The 16,560-nt window shown below is 60.3% G+C and overlaps 1 protein-coding gene across 3 annotated transcripts in view; it reads left to right on the forward strand.

The window, feature by feature from the left end:
• Positions 1-681: 681 nt before the first annotated feature.
• NOL4L (nucleolar protein 4 like) overlaps positions 682-16,560 on the forward strand; it is a 130,613-nt gene continuing 114,734 nt past the window's right edge. The window contains exon 1 of one of the 3 annotated variants that reach the window (XM_029221856.1): positions 682-1,174. In XM_029221856.1, the coding sequence (XP_029077689.1) occupies positions 854-1,174 (321 nt within the window). In that variant the 5' untranslated portion in view covers positions 682-853. Of the gene's footprint in view, positions 1,175-4,708; positions 8,886-16,560 lie in introns of those variants that run through there. The other 2 variants (XR_003793318.1, XM_029221857.1) reach the window with 2 other exon arrangements.

Consider the following 16,560-nt stretch of genomic DNA (forward strand, 5'->3'; position numbering starts at 1 on the left):
GGCCCTGCCCTGTACCACCAGCGCCAGGCTAAAATCGGGCGGGGCCGCCCGGGGAGGCCGGGACGCCTGCGGCCGGGCGGGGTCTGCACCCTACTCCCTGCGAGGCCGCCGGGTCCGGGCTGAGAGCGGCCTGCGAGGCTCGGGGCCAGGCCCGGCCAGAGGGAACTCGGTCCCTGGGCTGGGCACTGCGCGCCTGCGGCTCTTGCCCTACCGGCGGCTGCGGGCGCGGCGGCCCCCGCGCCCCCAGGGGCCGGGCCAGGGCGGGGGCTGGGCCCCGCGGGCGGGCGCGGGAAGGGGGGCGGCGGCGAAGGCTGCGACGCTCTAACAGGTGGGATCCCGCGGCGTGGTGGAGGCGGGCGCGGGAGGAGGAGGAGGAGGAGGAAGAGCAGCGGCAGCGGGAGCCTGAGCAGGAGCAGGATGAGCCGCGCGAGCTGACAGCCGCCGCCGCCGCCGCCCGCGCCCAGGCTCGGTCTCGCTCTCCGCGCCCGGGGCCGCTCCCCGCCTCCCGCCTCCCCCGGCCGCCCGCGGGGCGGCCCGCCCCCTCTGCACCTCCGGGCCCGGAGCTGCCTCCATCGCTCCTGCATCCCGGCCGGGGGGGAGGAGGAGGCGGAGCAGGAGGCGAGCCGGAGCCGCCGCCGCCAACGCCGCCGCCGCCGCCGCCCGAGCAGGACAGAGCGCGCCGCAGCCCCGCGCGTCCGGCCGCCGCCCGTGCCCATCAAGCAGCCGCGCCGGAGCTACACCGCGGGACAGCCCGGGCCGCGGCGCACCCCGGCTCGGCCCAGCCCAGCCCAGTCCCGGCACCGGGCGGCCCGGCGGCCGGCCCGCCCCCGAGGGCGCCGGGCGCGCCGGGAGGATGCCGAAACCGACGCTGCTGCTGCGCGGGGGCTGGGAGCGCGAGCGCAGCCCCGGGGACTCGGAGCTGGGCCGCCAGTTCCGGGACTGGTGCCTGCGCACCTACGGCGACTCGGCCAAAACCAAGACGGTGACACGCAGCAAATACCAGCGGATCGCCGAGGTCCTGCAGGGCGGCGGCGGGACCGGCGCGGGCAGCGGCCCGGCAGCCGGCGAGAAAGGCAAGTTCCAGTTCTGGGTGCGCTCCAAGGGCTTCCGCCTGGGCAGCGGCCGGGAACCCAAGATGGGCCAAGTGGTGTATGTGCCGGTCAAGACGGGCTCGGTGAGTGCGCGCGCGGCGGCCGCGGGCCGGTCCCACCGCGGGGTTCGGGGCGGGCGGGGGCGGGGTGGGGGTGTGGATGTGTGTCCGAACGTGTGTCCCTGAGGTTGTCCCTGGGTCTGGCCCTCCCGAGGCGCACGCGTCCCTGCTCACCCGCCAGCCCCAGCCAGCCCGGGCAGCGCTCCGGGTTCGGGGCGTCCCTGCCCCCCTCTGCGCTGCTGCCCGGGCCGTGCCGGGCGGGCTGTCCCGGGCTGCTCACCCCAGCATGTTCCGTTCTCCCGTCCCCTCCCCCCGCCAGCAGGCGGCTGCTCAGAAGCCCGAGCCTCCCCCCCGCCCGCCCCGGGGCTGCCTGTCCCGGGCGCCTCGCGCTCCCGCCCCCGGGCCGGCTGGGCGGTGTGGTGTGTGTGTGTGTCTCTGTGTGTGTGTGTGTGTGTGTGTGCGTGCGTGTGTATGTGTGTGTGGAGGGTGGTGCCGCGAGGGCGGGGGGGCAGGGGCGGCCACGGGACGGGGAGTCAGCTCGGCTTCCCAGCGCCAGGGGAGGGGGCCCGCCCGGGCACTGTCTACCCGACCCCACCCGGGGCTGGCCCGGGGAGGGGCAGCCCGAGCCGCAGCCTGGCGCAGGAGCAGCCTCCCGCGGGTGGGTGGGGCGCCCCCTCCGCCCCCCGGGCCCCTCGCTCCCCCCTCCCTGGGACGGGGGCGGCCTGACCTATCCATCCCCTCCCCTCCCCCGTCCCCGGGGCCGGCCCGGTCCGGGCGGGGTGGCGTGGGGGAGGGGACGGGGAACCGCAGCCGCCGACAGGGAGGAGGCGGGCGGCCGGGCGGGGGCGTCCCCTCCGGCCCGGGGCGCCCTGGAGAGGGCGTGCGGCGTGGGCCCCGCGGCTCCCCCGCCGGGACCTCATTGTTCTGCAGCGGGTGGGGGCTGGGGGGGCGGCTGCTCCCGGGGTGCTGCTGAGCTTTGAACTTTCCGTCGCGGAGACCCTCCATTAGTGCGTTCAGCCCCTGGCCCGGCCGGGCCAGGCCAACCTTCCTCCCTGCCCCCCTCGCTCCCTCCCCGGCCTCGCCCGGCCCGAGCGAGCGAGCGGGGCCGCCCCGCGCCGGCCTCCCTCCCTCCCTCGCTCCCCCGCTCCCCGCTCCGTGCTCCTCCCCCGTCCGGCCCGCCCGCCCTGCGCTCAGCCCAGTCCCCGGCCGGAGCGGGCTCTTCACACACAATTGATTCGGTCGTTACGAAAAGTGCACTTGTCCCCTCCCCCTCCCCCTCCGGCAGCCGCCCGGGCCCGGCCCGCGGGGTGAGGGAGCCGAGAGGGAGGGAGGCGGGAGCCGGGGAGCGGATCCGGAGGCGCCTCCCCCCTCGCCCAGGGGACGGGGCTGCAGGCCGCGGGGAGTGGGGAGCCGTGAGCGCAGAGGGCGGGCGGCCCATCTGCGAGGAGCGCTGATAACCGCGCCGCTGCCGCTGCGGCCGCCAGCGGCCCATCTGCGCCGCTGCCGCCTCCGGCCGGACACAGAGCAGGGGGCCGGGCCGAGGGGCGCGCTGGGGCCGGATTCCCCGGGGGAAGGCTGGGGCAGTGTCCCACCCTGAGCGAGTCGGGGAGCTTCCAGCCTAAATCAGTGCTCTCCGCCAAATGCGGGGAGTCTGGGTCATTGTTCCCCCTCCCCCGATCGAGTCAGGGACCCCCTCCCCGAGCCCAAATTGGTGCCCACTCTGCCACCCGGGGAGTAGGGGTCATTGCCTCTCCCCAGGTCAGCCCTTCCCACTCTGCCAGTTGCTAACCCCCCTCGGTTCTCCTCCATCTTGGGCTAGTGCCCCCAGCCTAAGTGTGGTTTTTCGAGGTCAGTGACCCACCAGATGGTTGGCTTGGTCCACACCCCCTACCCTGGGTCATTGCCCTCAGCCATCCAGGCTTCCCAGGTCAGTTAGTGAGCCTCACCCCCATCCCATCCTGGTTATCCCTCCCCAGGGAGCTGGGAGTCTTGGCCCAACCTCCTTCTTGCCTGAGGCAGGAGCCCCCACTCCACCCGCTCCTGGAGTTGGGAGGGCAGGTGACCCTCAGACAGGGCAGCTAGCTCACCAGTTCTCTGAGCTGGTCGACCTCTCCCCTAGGGAGTGGGCATCATGGGGCCGTCAGTCCCCCTACCCCCTTAGCCACAGAGCTGTCAAGGCGGAGCAAGTGAACATACACGCACCCAGGCCACATGCAGAAATTAGGTGCTAGGCCTGGGCCCCAGGTCCTGCCAGCCTTCGGGTCCTCCGTGAGGCCCACGCCAACCCGCTTTGCTTGGCAACAGGGGCCTTGAAAGACTCCCCCCTAGCTCCCAGACCAATAATAAGCCCTCCCAAGGGACCACCTGCCTGGGAGGCAGAGAAAGGGAACCCAGGCCTCCCTGCCCAGGCTGCCAGGGGGACGACAAACACAACAGACGTGCCCTCCTGTGACAGCCCGCCCCTCAAGCTACCCACGCCCACCTGCCTGGCCTGCTGGTCCCCAGGGAGCCCGTTAGTTACCTGCACTCGCCCAGTCAACCGGAGCCAGCCGCAGGAGATGCCCTGAGTCCTGCCACCCCCAGCTCCAAGCACCTTCCTGGGGCTCAGTTATTATTTTTACATTTCCATTTTCCTTTTCACTGATCTAAGAGGGACAGATCCTGCTGGGAATTCTGGGGCAGCCATGGACTCTTCCCGGGAGGAGCTGAATGGGACCTTCTTTGAAAGGTGCAAAGGATATCCCCTACCTTCACTGGCTTTTACACACATACACAGAGTAAAGTTATCATTGCCTCTGGTGGCAGTTGGGAGATATCCTGTAGTTTTGTCCTGGGTGGGTTTTTGTGAAGGTCATTGGGCCACAAACCTTTGTCTGAGACATCTGTTTGGCATCCACAGGCCTTCTGGGGGCACTGGGGCATTGGAGTGGGTTGGACTCAGAGCCTGCTCCCTGGGCACCCAGCTGCTGGGGGTGGGGGTGGGCATAGCTCAGGATCTGATCAAGAAGCCCATGGAGGCTCCAAGGGAGGGCAGGCGGGGAGGCAGAGCAATTTCGGCCAAGAGGGGGTATGGGAGTTGTGTCATGCAGCCGCGGAACAAGGGCCCCCTGCGCCCCTGCGTCAGCTCAGGTCCCCAGGGTGGCCATGGTATGTCATCTCCCTTCCATGTTGCTCTCTGGCTGCCCCCTGCGTGGGCCCCCTTTCCTCTTCCCACAGCCATATGTGGTGCTGCGGTTGGGGCCCTTCCGAGTCCCGGCCGTGGAGGGTCGATGATCTGACACCACTTGTCCCGTCCCATCTGGCCCTGAGCTTTTCTGGGTGTGTGTGACAAAGGCTTAATCTGTCCGGACGGGCCCAGGGCGGAGAGGAGGGCGCGGGGAATTACACTCTGCGGGGCCTCCTGCAGCTGGGGCCCGCTTGGGGGGCGGGGCGCGGCGGGGCGGGGGTCGAGCAGAAGCCAGGGCATGGTGGTGGTGGGGGGAGGCAAGTTGGTCTTCGGTTTGCAGGTTGTCACAGGAAATAGATGTGGAGGCGGAGGGCTGAGGGGAGGAGGGCGGAGTCCACCGGGCAGCACGGGGCGCTCCTGGGGACAAGATCTTTCTGTGACAAGAGCCAGCCGGGCCTCCTGACTGGGCAAAGCCTGGTTAGGATTTATTATTTCTTGCGTTTGGCCTGTTCCGGCCTCTGCGGCTGCCAAGCCCGGGGGCGGGGGGCGGGTGGGAAGCAAACCCTTTGCCAGTGAGACCCTCCGATTCCATTCCAGCCTCAGCCCAAAAGTGAACCAACCCCTTTCCTTTTCCTCTGGTCTCTCTGAATGAGGCTGTCCCGGCGCCTGCAAGGGCCACAGGTTATGTCTGGGGAGGGGCCCCGGGCCATCTGTCAACTCCCAGGACCAGAGAGCCCTCAGGCTCCTTGGAGATAGATGTTCTCAGCCCAACTCTACCATCTTCCGGATGGGAAAACTGAGGCCCTGAGAGGGGACGTTTCTGTTGGTGGGGAGCTGGGCCTGGGACGCAGATCTCTGCGCTCCACTGAGGCTTCTCCGTGGGCCCATCACATGCCAGGAATCCCCCCATTAGAGCCCCGTCCCCCGCGGGGGACACGCCAGATTGCCAAACTCCACTCAGCACTGGGCTTTTGCGAGCCAGACCCCAGGTGTTCCGCTGGCCAAATTGACTAATGGTGGTCTTTTCCCAGTTTGCAGACAGTGTTCATTTAGTGGAGAGCATTTCCACAGTCTTCAGCCTTTCTCCCCAGAGCCTTTGTGTAAACCTTTGGCACCTGCGGCCGCTGGTCTGGGCAGGAAATGGCCTCTGACTTAGCACAACGTAATATATGCTGTGACCTTCGGTTGAATACCTCAGTATTTCCTACTTTTCTCTAAATTGTCACCATAGTGACCCCTTCTGAGTCACCTACCGTGTGCCTGTCCCTGTGCGTCAGGTTCTCACAGCGGCCCAGAGGTCCCTGCCATCCTTCAGATGAGTAAACTGAGGCTTAGGGAGGTTTAGAGCTTCCCTGAGTCCTCACGGGGCACGCTGAGCTTGCGTGCCGTCTGTACACCCCTCTTTTCTGACCCTCTCTGGTTGTCTTACAGCCTCATCTGGTTCACAAGGCTGTTCGTGACAAGCTTTCAGCCCATCACACCCTAACCTGAATTAGTGGAGAAGGATCCTCTGGTCAAGATGTCTGTAACCACAGGCTGCTCCTTAAGGCAGGATTGGCTCAGTGTATGGTGTCTGGGACTTGCCTGGGGTGCGCAAGGATGGGTATGGGGTGAGGAGAAGGGAGGAGGCCTCTGTTGTCCTGGGTCCTGGGGGCTTTCAGGGAGAAGGTTGGCAATGACACGGGCCCTGTTTGGATTTCTCATGAATGGCAGAAGTGGGCTATTTTGTTAATTAAGCCTCAGTGATTTGGGTGAATGTGGTCTTGGGGTCTCTGTGGGGGCGGGGCCGCAGTTTGGAGCCTGAGTGATTGCTGGTGGATCAGGCTCTGCCTTCCCGGGGCGTCTCCTCCGGATCCTGGGTCACTTTCTGCTGGTGGTGGGGGCAGCATGCCCCGCTCGTCCTTGGGCGAGGCCTGGCGTGAACATTCTCTCCTTCACTACAGGCTGCCTTCCCATCCCTGAGCGTCTGGGAGTCAGGAGGTCCAACTGGGACCCTAAAAACCCTGCTGGGAGGATGGGAGGTGGGTGGCCTGTGGCTGGGGCTGCCCAGGGACAAAGGTCAAGGGTCCACCCCAGCCTCAGGCAAACCTGGGCTTCTCCAAGCCAGCTCTTAACTTAGAGGTTGTGGGACTGATTGAGTACCATGCACATGCTCGTGCATTCCTGGGCTACAGCATGTGTGCGCACGTGGGTGTGCATGCGGGAGTGTGGCTGTGCCTGTCCATGTGCAGGCCGGGGACGCTTGTGGGCCCGGGGCAGTGTGTGTGTGTGTGTGTGTGTGTGTGTGTGTGTGTGTGTGTGTACAGGTGGAGGGGGACTGCATGCTTGTCATTGTGTGTGATTGTGAGCGGCTGTGTTGGCAGATGTGCAAGCACCTGGGGTGTGGGCATTGGCAGACCACGAGTGTGCGTGTGCATGCCACATGTTCAGGATCCTGTTGAAAAGCATCCTGTCCTTTGGCAGTGAGGAGCTGACGGGGTGTCCTTCATCACAACCAAGTCAGCCGGAGCTGCTGGCCTGGCCCCTGGCTGCTCCTGGGGTCTCGGCAGCTGCTGAAGTACAGTGTGAGGGAGGGAGTGGACACAAGAGGTGGTGCCATGTCCCTGTCCCCATGATAGTGGCCGAAGCACCTCCTTGTTTCCAGCAGCCATCCTCCTCCTTCCCCGCCACCCCGCCACTCTCTGCCCAACAAGGGCAGCAGGTAAAACTTGTGACCTTTGCCATGGTGGCACTTACCGAGCCCAAAGCTAAGCTCTATGGGGGGCAGGGTGGGAGAGAGGCTTCTGAACTTGAAGTGAGGGGGCCAGGACCGATCCTAACACACCCACTTTCTTGCCACGTGACCTCGGGCAAATAGCTTGCTTGACCTCTCCAAGTCTCAGTTTACTCATCTGGAAAATGGGCTCCAAAGCCCCACTTCCAAGAGGCTTGGCAAACTGGAAAAGGTTCTGTTGTCATTTCAGGAGGTCACTCTGCCAATCTCTGTCAAAGCCAGGCCTGGGCCCTAGGCCCCAAAACAGAAGAAGGAGCCAGAGGCAGCTGGGAGAGGGCCCAGCAAGGCGGGTGGCTTGTTAGAGCAAGGACTTCTGAGTCCACTTCCCGCCCCTGGCCCACCCTGACGTAGAGGAGAGGTGAAGGGCTTGGGGTGTCAAGCCACAGGCTCCTGGGTACAAATCCCAGCTCTGCTCTTGCACCTGTTTGGCCTTAGGGTTATCAGCTCCATTTTACAGATGAGAAAACTGCCTTCCTCCTAAGACTGGTATAAAGATGAATGCATTAATGCATATAGAGCCTTAAGAAGGTAGCACGTCTTACAAAATGTTAGTTGCTGTGTGATCTCACTGAGCCTCAGTTTCCTCATCTGGATTATGGGGATGGAAATGAAATGTCATGGATATTAAGTGGGATAATGGAAATAAAGCCCCCAGCCAAATCCCTGGCATGTAGTTGGTGGGAAGCAGCTATTGGTTCCCTAGAGATTGTGTCTGGGTTGTTCCTGTGTCTCCAGTGCCACCGGGGGCCTGGTTAATGTTGTACTGAATTACACAGAACACCAGCGGAGTCTTGGTGAGGGCCATAGGTGTGGCATGGGCCCCCAGGACTGGGAACTTGAAGGCTCAGGGTCCCTCTCTGCCCCGGCTGGCTCCTGCCCTGCTCTGAGCCTCAGTTTCCCTAGTCATTGCACAGTGAAGCCTCCTGTGGCCCCTCCTGCCTTTGAATCTCTTCCTGGTGCTGGGGTTGCCCAATCCCAGAGCTCAAGGAGGGGTGCTGGAGAGGTGAGAGTGGGGGCTTTACCCAGGCCTGGAGGCACTCGCCAGGTGGAAAGGTAGAAGGGTGAGCTGCCCAGAGGCTTCTCACCACCCGACGGCCCCCACACACCCCCGCCCCAGTCCCTGGCCGGGAGCCTGAGCTCCGGGCTCTGGGCTCTTGCAGGGAACACGGTGAGGCTGGTGTAATGACTGCCCCCCTGGGGCAGGGGTCTGAGCATATCTCATGTTCTCAAGCCCCTGCCATGTGCCAGACACTCTATTTCATTTAATCTCCCCTGGATTCTGTGAGGTAGATGAGAGCTTGGCATCAGAGAGGCCAGGGAACCTCCCCAAGCACCACAGTGAGCAAGTGGCAGGGCCTGGGTTCCGTGGCTCTTTGACCCTCTGAGACCCGGGGCACAGAGGTAGGGGCCCACAGGTGCCGTGGCTCTCCCCACCTCCCCACCCCAGGCTCACGGTGGCCCCTCACCTGAGGACACCCTACAAAAGCTTCCCAGAGCTCGAGGTAGCCCTCTTACCTGTCCGGACCCAGCCTGGTGGGAGACAGATGCCACCCCTCCCCGTCGCCCACACCTTCACCCTCTCACCTCAACTGCAGCTGCGGGCCCAGCCTGCCCTGGGCAGGCTGCAGGGGGCGGGGAGAGAGAGCAGTTGTCCTCTCCCCACAAGGTCAACGACTCCGGCAGCATCCAGCCCTCCCGGCCACCCTGGTACTGCAGGTTCCTCAGCCTCAGATGGAGGGACTAAGGCCAAATGCGAAGGAGGGAGCTCCAGGTCCCACAGAGCACCAGGGCTGAGGGTGAGCCCATCTGGTTCCAAAGCTGGGGGTCATTCATTCATTCATTCATTCGCTTACTCGCTCACTCATTTGCTCCTTTCACCACCCTCCGCATCACAGTGGCTCCAACCTTCTCTGGCTCAGGCCACACCTGGGCATCATTTTGGACTCTTTTCTCTTACCACCCCTCCCTCCCCATCCAACCATTTGCAAATTCTGTTGGTTCTACCTTCAAAATACAACTCAAATTTTACCTTCTCACCACCTCCACTGCCTCTAGCCTCGTCCAAGCCTGGAGATGCGTCAGCGTCCCCATTGGGATCCCTGTGTCCACGCTGCCCCCCTGTAATCCCCTGTGGCTCACACAACCAGCAAATCAGCAAAAGCAAAAAGCAAATCAGATTCTCTCCCTCCCCTGCCCAGAACCCTCTGAGATTCTCGTCTCACTCAAAGCAAGAGCCAGAGTCTTTCCTGAAACCTACAGGCCCTGCATGATCTGGCCCAGCTGCCTGCTGCCCTCACCACCCTCCACCCTCCCCTTGTTCATTCAGCGTCAGCCACACTGGCCTCCTTGCTATTCTAAAAACTACCAAACACGATCCTGCCCCAGGGCCCTTGCACTGACTGTTTCCCCAGCCTGGAACATCTTCCCCCCAGATCTCTACATGGCTGCTCCCCTCCTCTTTCAGATCTTTGCTCAAGTGTCACCTCCTCAGAGAAGCCCTCCCTGATCACCCAGCCAGGACCACCTTAGGTTCCTTGGACCCTCTCTCTTTCTACTTAATTTTCTCTATAGCCCTTACCACCCTCTGACATTGTGTATGTATTTTACTAGTTTATATATTTAGTATCTTTCTCCCCACAAGGCTGTGATCTCTGTCAGGGTAGACCAGCCTGCTTGGTTCACTGCTGTATCCCCAGGACCCAGAACAGCCCCTGCTCCTAAGGGACTCCCCACTGTGGGGGCAGCAAATGCCTTAGAGCAGGAGTCTGAGAGTCGCCCTTGCCTTCTGCACTCAGAGGGCCTCAGGAGCCCCAAGGCCCAGACCCATCCTCCTGCCTGAGGGCGTCCAAGGAGTCCTCAGGGAGGCGACATTTGAGCTGGACCTTGAGGGCCAAAACAAATTGTTCGGCAAGAACAGAACATGGGGAAAGCTCACTCCGGGGGGTGGGAATGTGAGCAAGGGCTAGGGGTGGGACAGGTTTTGGGGGCTCAGTGCAGGATGTGTATGAGGGTGACCGGGGCCACCTTCCTGGAGAAGCGGGTTCTACAGAGCATTTCAGATGCGGTGGTGGGTGGGTGAATGGTCAGATCAGCTTGAGGACCACTTGGGGATCCTGAGGGGGATGAGCTGGTGAAATCACTTGGGGCCAAATGGAAGAGAAGGATCTGGAAAGCCACTCAGAGGAGCTGGTGCGTCAGAATCAAGGAGAGCTGGGAGTTTGCAGGAGGGTTTTTAAGTAGAGGGGAGAGAAGGTTAGATTCATGTTTTAGAAGGAGTCTCGGAATGCTAGATGTGGCAAGAGGGAGATGTGTTACAGAGAAGGAAAAACAGGAGGCTGGGAAATAGGTGCGGAGAGAGAAGGCCGGCCTGGGGCGAAGAGGAGGGGCTGGTTCCTTGGTAGGACAAGAGGTTGAGTGTCCGGGGCTGGATGACATGGGGAGGGGAGAGGGGGGCAAGGGAAGCTTGATGGTTGATAGCACAGTTGACCCAGTATTCTTGGGTGGAAAGAGAGGCGTTTAGGAAACGAGGAAGGCAGGCAGACACACACATCTGGGGTGATGGCCCAGGGGCAGGGTCCAGTGGGCGGAACCCAAGAGCTGTCCCCGAGGCTGGTAGCATGTGGCAGTGAGAGGCCATGGAGGAGACCTGGTGACTCAGTTCTCAGTGGGGCCAGCTCGGGAGTCATCACGTTCACGGGGCCCCCTTCCCAGCTTGGAACCCTCCCCGCCCCGGCTGGGACCCGATGCAGCCTCCTGGGAGGCCTGTGCTTGGTGGATGACTCATCGTTTTCTCGGCATCCCCAGGCTGAGGAAATGTTCAAGGAGACATGGGGCCCTTCCTTTGGCAGGCCAGGCCCTGACTGGATGCTGGCGGGTCGAGAAAAACACACTCGGCCTCGGGCCTTGTCTGAGAGCATCCTGAGTGCGAGTCTCCTAGAGCCCCTGGCTTCCACAATCGCACACATCCTCAACTGCCCTGGGAGGCCGTCCCGACCCCATTCTACAGGTCAGTGAACCAAGGCACAGCCTCTGCTGGGCACCCGGCTGAGTCATCACTTGGTACTTCAGTTTCTTCATCTGAAAAATGGGTCTGATGATTGGCCCTCCCCTATAGGGTTGTTGGGAAAAACTGAAGGAGGGAATCACGTGATGCTCAAGTAGTGGGGTTGTCATTTTCATGAGGATGGGGAGAGGGGTCCGCCCAGGCTACAGGAGCTCTCTACTGGGTAGAGCAGCCATAGGGAAGGCCAGAGGGTAACATAGCCAAAAACAGACCTGCGTTTGGATCCCAGCTCTGCTACAAGCTCCTGGTTCTGGACAAACGGCTTGCCTGCTCCGATCCCCCGACCGCTTGTATATAAGCGGGTGATGACCCACACCCTGGGAGGCAGTTGGGAAGATGACATAACACCAAGCCTGACAAACAGGCCACCAAGTAGGGGCTGTGGCTCCATCTCAGGGTCCCTCAGAGGATTCTCCCCACCCCAGTGTGAAGATCCCCAAACCAGACAGCTGTTAACCTCCCAAGGGTGCTTCAAGCCCAGACCAAGAGGGAGAGGGGAGGGGAGGCAGCTCAGAGAGTTCAGGCTAGGAAACTCCCTGGGGGATGGGGTCTCTCTGGGAGATCTGGGGGCTGGGACAGGAGCAGAGCGAGGGGCAAAGGATTTTGTGTTGGATGTAAGGCCCCTATAGGTCCGCAGAAGAGTACAGAGTGTGGAGGTAGGGCCTGGGTCCAGGCTCTGCCATTTCCTGCTGTGCAGCCTTGGGCAGGTCACTTCCCCTCTCTGAGCCTCAGTTTCCTCATCAGTAAAATGGGGTGATAATAGCTGTGGCTTCACTTATATCCTCCTTCTATACTGTGTGCTACAGTATGTATATACACTATACTGTATACTATATTTTATAATCTAGAAGCACCTGTACAGGGCGTGGCCATAATAAAGCCCTCAATAACAGGGACCTATAATTAGGATTATGACTGTGAGCCAATCAGTAACCCGCGAATCTGCGACAAGGCCATTCAAGCCGTGCTGCTGAGTTGGGCTTTGGAGTTCAGACTGGCCCCAGGTTTGCACTGAGCCGTGACTCACTAGCTGGATGACCTTGAAACAAGTTGCTCTCTGAACCTCAGTTTCCTCCTCTGTAAAATTGGCTCAGTAGTATTCCCCATCTCACAGGGTTGCTGTGGGCAAGTGAAGAGAGACTCCATGTCAAGTTCTCAGCACAGGAAGCGGGAGCTTTTCTGTACTTGCCCCTGTGACGTGGCCAGTGGCAATTAGAGCTAGGGATTGAGGTCTGGGGCAGGGCCAGTGGATGCTGGAGCAGAGAGGTACAGAAGAGGGAGAGGACAGAGGCAGAAAGGAATGTGCAGGGAACCGGAGGGGAGGACTTCTAGGAGGAGGGCTGATCAGCTGGGTCTGCCCCGAGGATTAACAACCCCCCCGCCCCCAGATCTGGATGAGAGAAGGCTTTGATGGAAGCCAGAGGGCAGAGGGAAGGTGCCGAGCCAAAGCAGGTGGGAAGGAGAGACCGGAAGTCTTGCCGGTCCAGTCAGCAGTTGGCTGTCAGGGAATGAGGGCGAGAGGGGCGTGGGCTTCCCCGAGTCTAGGCTGCCTATTATGGGACTAAGAGTGGGTGTGCTCCCCAGGGTAGGGAACCCTGGGTTCAAATCCTGTCTTACCAACCAGCTGTGCAACTTGGATGCATCTCAACCTCTCTGAGCCTCCATTTCCACATCTGTAAAATGGGGATAGTGGTATCAACTACCTTTTAGGGTTGTCGTGGTGGTCATTTGAGATACATTCTCAGTCAGTGCCTGCTGCTGAGCAGAAACAATGACAGTCATGACACAGCTAGTATTTGTTGAGTGCTTGCGAAATGCCAGGCGCTCTGCTAAACACATGCACATGCCTCCATGTGCTTGTCCAAACGTGGCTACCATTATGATCCTCATCTTTTTTTTTTTAATTAATTAATTAATTTTTTTTTTGGCTGGGTTGGCTCTGTGGGTTGCTGTGCACGGGCTTTCTCTAGTTACGGCGAGAGGGGGGCTACTCTTTTTGTTGTGGTGCGCGGGCTTCTTACTGAGGTGGCTTCTCTTATTGCGGAGCACGGTCTCTAGGCGCACGGGCTTCAGTAGTTGTGGCTCGCGGGCTCTAGAGCGCAGACTCAGTAGTTGTGGTGCACGGGCTTAGTTGCTCCGCGGCATGTGGGATCTTCCCGGACCAGGAATCGAGCCCCTGTCCCCTGCATTGGCAGGTGGATTCTTTTTTTTATATATATATAAATTTATTTTATTTTTATTTATTTATTATTTTGGGCTGTGTTGGGTCTTCGTTGCTGTGCGTGGGCTTTCTCTAGTTGCGGCGAGCCGGGGCTACTCTTCATTGTGGTGTGCGGGCTTCTCATTGCGGTGGCTTCTCTTGTTGCGCAGCACGGGCTCTAGAGCGTGCGGGCATCAGTAGATGTGGCGCATGAGCTCAGTAGTTGTGGCTCCTGGGCTCTAGACGCAGGCTTGGTAGTTGTGGTGCACGGACTTAGTTGCTCCGTGGCATGTGGGATCTTCCTGGATCGAGTCCCGAACCCGCATCCCCTGCATTGGCAGGCGAATTCTTAACCACTGCGCCACCAGGGAAGTCCCATGATCCTCATCTTGCTGATGAGGATGTTGAGGCTCAGAGAGGTTTTAAGTAACATGCCTGAGGCCACACAGCTGGCAAGAGGCAGAGCAGGGACTTGAGCCCATGCGGTGGAGAAGCGTTGTGTCCTTTACTCCCTAAATCACCCATCCTCTTTGACAGTAAGATGAGGATCATGAGGTCCCCTGTGATATTACACGGGCTTGGACAGTGGCTCTTCCCAGGATGGGGAGGCAGGCGTGAGTCTGTCTGGCAGAGTGTGCCGACTCTGGAACACGTTGCTTAGGTGCAAATGGGATCTACTGGTAGAGTTGACCCTCGGGGGTCACCGGGGGATTCTGTGGTTCGGGGAGGGCCAGGTTGCGGCATGGAACCCCACGGCCGGCCGGCCAGCCAGCGCGCTGCACCCAGCTCAGGCCGGGGAGCTTTGTGCCCACCAGCACGACACAAGGCGTGGCTCAACGACCAGGTCACAGGCAGCTGCCTGCAGCCCCGAGAAGGTATGGGTGGCCAGTGCCTGGCCTGGGCGGCACCCACGGAGGCTGGGGAGGAACTCGGGAGGGCTCTTACGAGGAGGTAAGCCATGAAACAGCAGAGGAGGGGATAGGGCCTCCCAGGATGGGGAAGGGGCGCTGTGGACAAAGGAGCACAAGAGAAGTTTGTTTTTAAGGTAATACACACACCTGACTTAACGCAACAGCCACCAAACAGCAGCCTCCAAATAGCGAGAAGTGCCCAGCCCACCCCTCCACCTAGTTCCCCTGCCCAGAGGGGTCCAGTCCGTTATGTGTCTTCCCTGATATACTTGGCTCTGGAGCTGGCCTATCTGGATTTGAATCCTGAACCCGCCATATACTCGCTGTGTGACTTGGGCAAGTTACTCCACCTCTCTGTGCCTCAGTTTCTACATGTAAAAAGTGGAGGTAATAGGTAATAGGAACTGCTTCTCTGGACTGTTGTGAGGACCAGGGCTCCTAAAGCCTAGCAGAGGGCAGGGCCCATGCCTGAGTGCTCCGGGAGCACGGGCTGTCTCTGCTGCTGTTGCTGTTACTGTTACCGCTGTGATCACTGTTGTGCAAGTGTAGTTATGTACACTGGGTGTGCAGTTTAAATGCCCAGCTCCCCTGGCAGGTCCTGAAGGTCAGTTTTCATCACTTCTGCCCATTTAAGAAGAGGCAGAGGTGAGAGGTCAGCCCAGATGTCATCCCAATGGTCCCGCATATTGAGACAGGTCTCTGATGTGGAGGGACTTTATGTCATCGGCTGGACCCCCCGAACTAGCCACCGACCCATGCAGGGCTTGTGGTTCGGGGACTCCATCTCCTGCCCCTGTGCTGGGGACATGAGGTGGTGGCGGGGACAGGAAGGATGAAGGGGCTGTGGAGAAAGCCCTGGGCCAGGCTCCAGAAGATGGGGATTCTGCCACTTCTCACCCCTAAGGTTCTTGAAAAAGTTCCCAGCTCCAAGCCTTGGTTTCCTTATCAGGAAGGTGGTACCAGGCTGTGGTGAGGAGCCAGGGCAATGCCTCAGATGTGATGGACCATTGGGCTGTTGATAAGAACCCCACCTTCAGGTTTCTGCCTGCAGGGGATTTACGAGTGAGTTGATGGTGTCATTGATAAGATCCAAATTTGGGAGGTATTAAAGTTCTGCTTAGTAGCTGAGTGACCTTGGGGAAGTTAATTAACTCTCTGGGCCTCAGTTTCCTCCTCTGTAAAATGGGCATAGCAATAGAACCTGCTCTGTGGGGTTGTTGGTAAGAAACGGAGGCAGGGGTCCGGCTCACAGTAAGACTCTGTGACTGGCAGAGCCTTGCAGTTATTTTAAGGAACTCAGACAAAGTTGAGAAACCACCAGCAAACAATACAGGGCTGCAGGCAATCCATTCATTCACCTATTCATTCAGCAAACTTTGATTGGCGCCTGCTGCGTACCAGGTCCTGTTCATTCATTCCACAAAGATTTACTGAGCACCTACCATGTGTCAGGAGTGGTGAATAGGACAGATTTGATCTCTGCCCTCCCAGAGCTGGGAGTTCCAGGTACCTCCACTAGCTGGTGGTCAGGGAGCACCTAGGGCCTGACGTGCCATCCAGCTGGTTGGCTCAGGCAGCTGGGCCCCTGTCCCCATTGTGGTGGACTTGCTGAGCTCAAGGGGGCCACTTCTGCCTGGTGTCCCCAAGCTAGCTCTGCTGCCCCCACGTCTGGCTCCTCTGACTCCCCCTTTCCCAGAGAAGTAGAACTCCGGGGGGTGGGGGAGTGTGCAGGGCCTTTTTCATCAGCCCCTCCCACCCCAGTTCTTGTCACCCCCTCCCCAGCAACAACACTCATTGTCCTTCCTATTTTCTCCTCTTTACACAGCGGCGAAAGCGCAGTATTAAAAATGTAAACCTGACCATATTCCTTCTCTGCTCAAACCCTTCTGTGGGTCCCAATCACTGTCTGAGCAAAAGCCACCAAGACCCACAAGCCCCAGCTCTGCCCCTCTCCACCTTCTGGGCTTCTGCTTACTGCTCTTTGGCCACGCTAGCCTCCAGGCTGTCCCCCAGCCCTCACTGGGCCCTGCTGACCTGTCACCTCCTCAGTGAGGCCCTCCCTGACTGCTTTTCCAAAACGCCCTTTATTCCCCATCACTCTCAAGCCCCTTGCTCCAACTATGAAGTGCTTATCAGTAACTGACTAATGCTGTATTTTGTGTGTTCCTCTGGGCTCCATGAGGACAGGGGTATGTGCTCTTTTGCTCCCTGCTGCATTCCCTGGTGCATTCATTCACCAATTTACCGAGCACACTTTGGCACCTGCTGTGTACCAGGTCCTGTTCATTCATTCCACA

Source organism: Monodon monoceros, unplaced genomic scaffold, assembly GCF_005190385.1.
Source record: "Monodon monoceros isolate NGI ecotype Baffin Bay Population unplaced genomic scaffold, NGI_Narwhal_1 Super_Scaffold_13, whole genome shotgun sequence".
In the NCBI taxonomy this organism is placed as follows: domain Eukaryota; kingdom Metazoa; phylum Chordata; class Mammalia; order Artiodactyla; family Monodontidae; genus Monodon; species Monodon monoceros.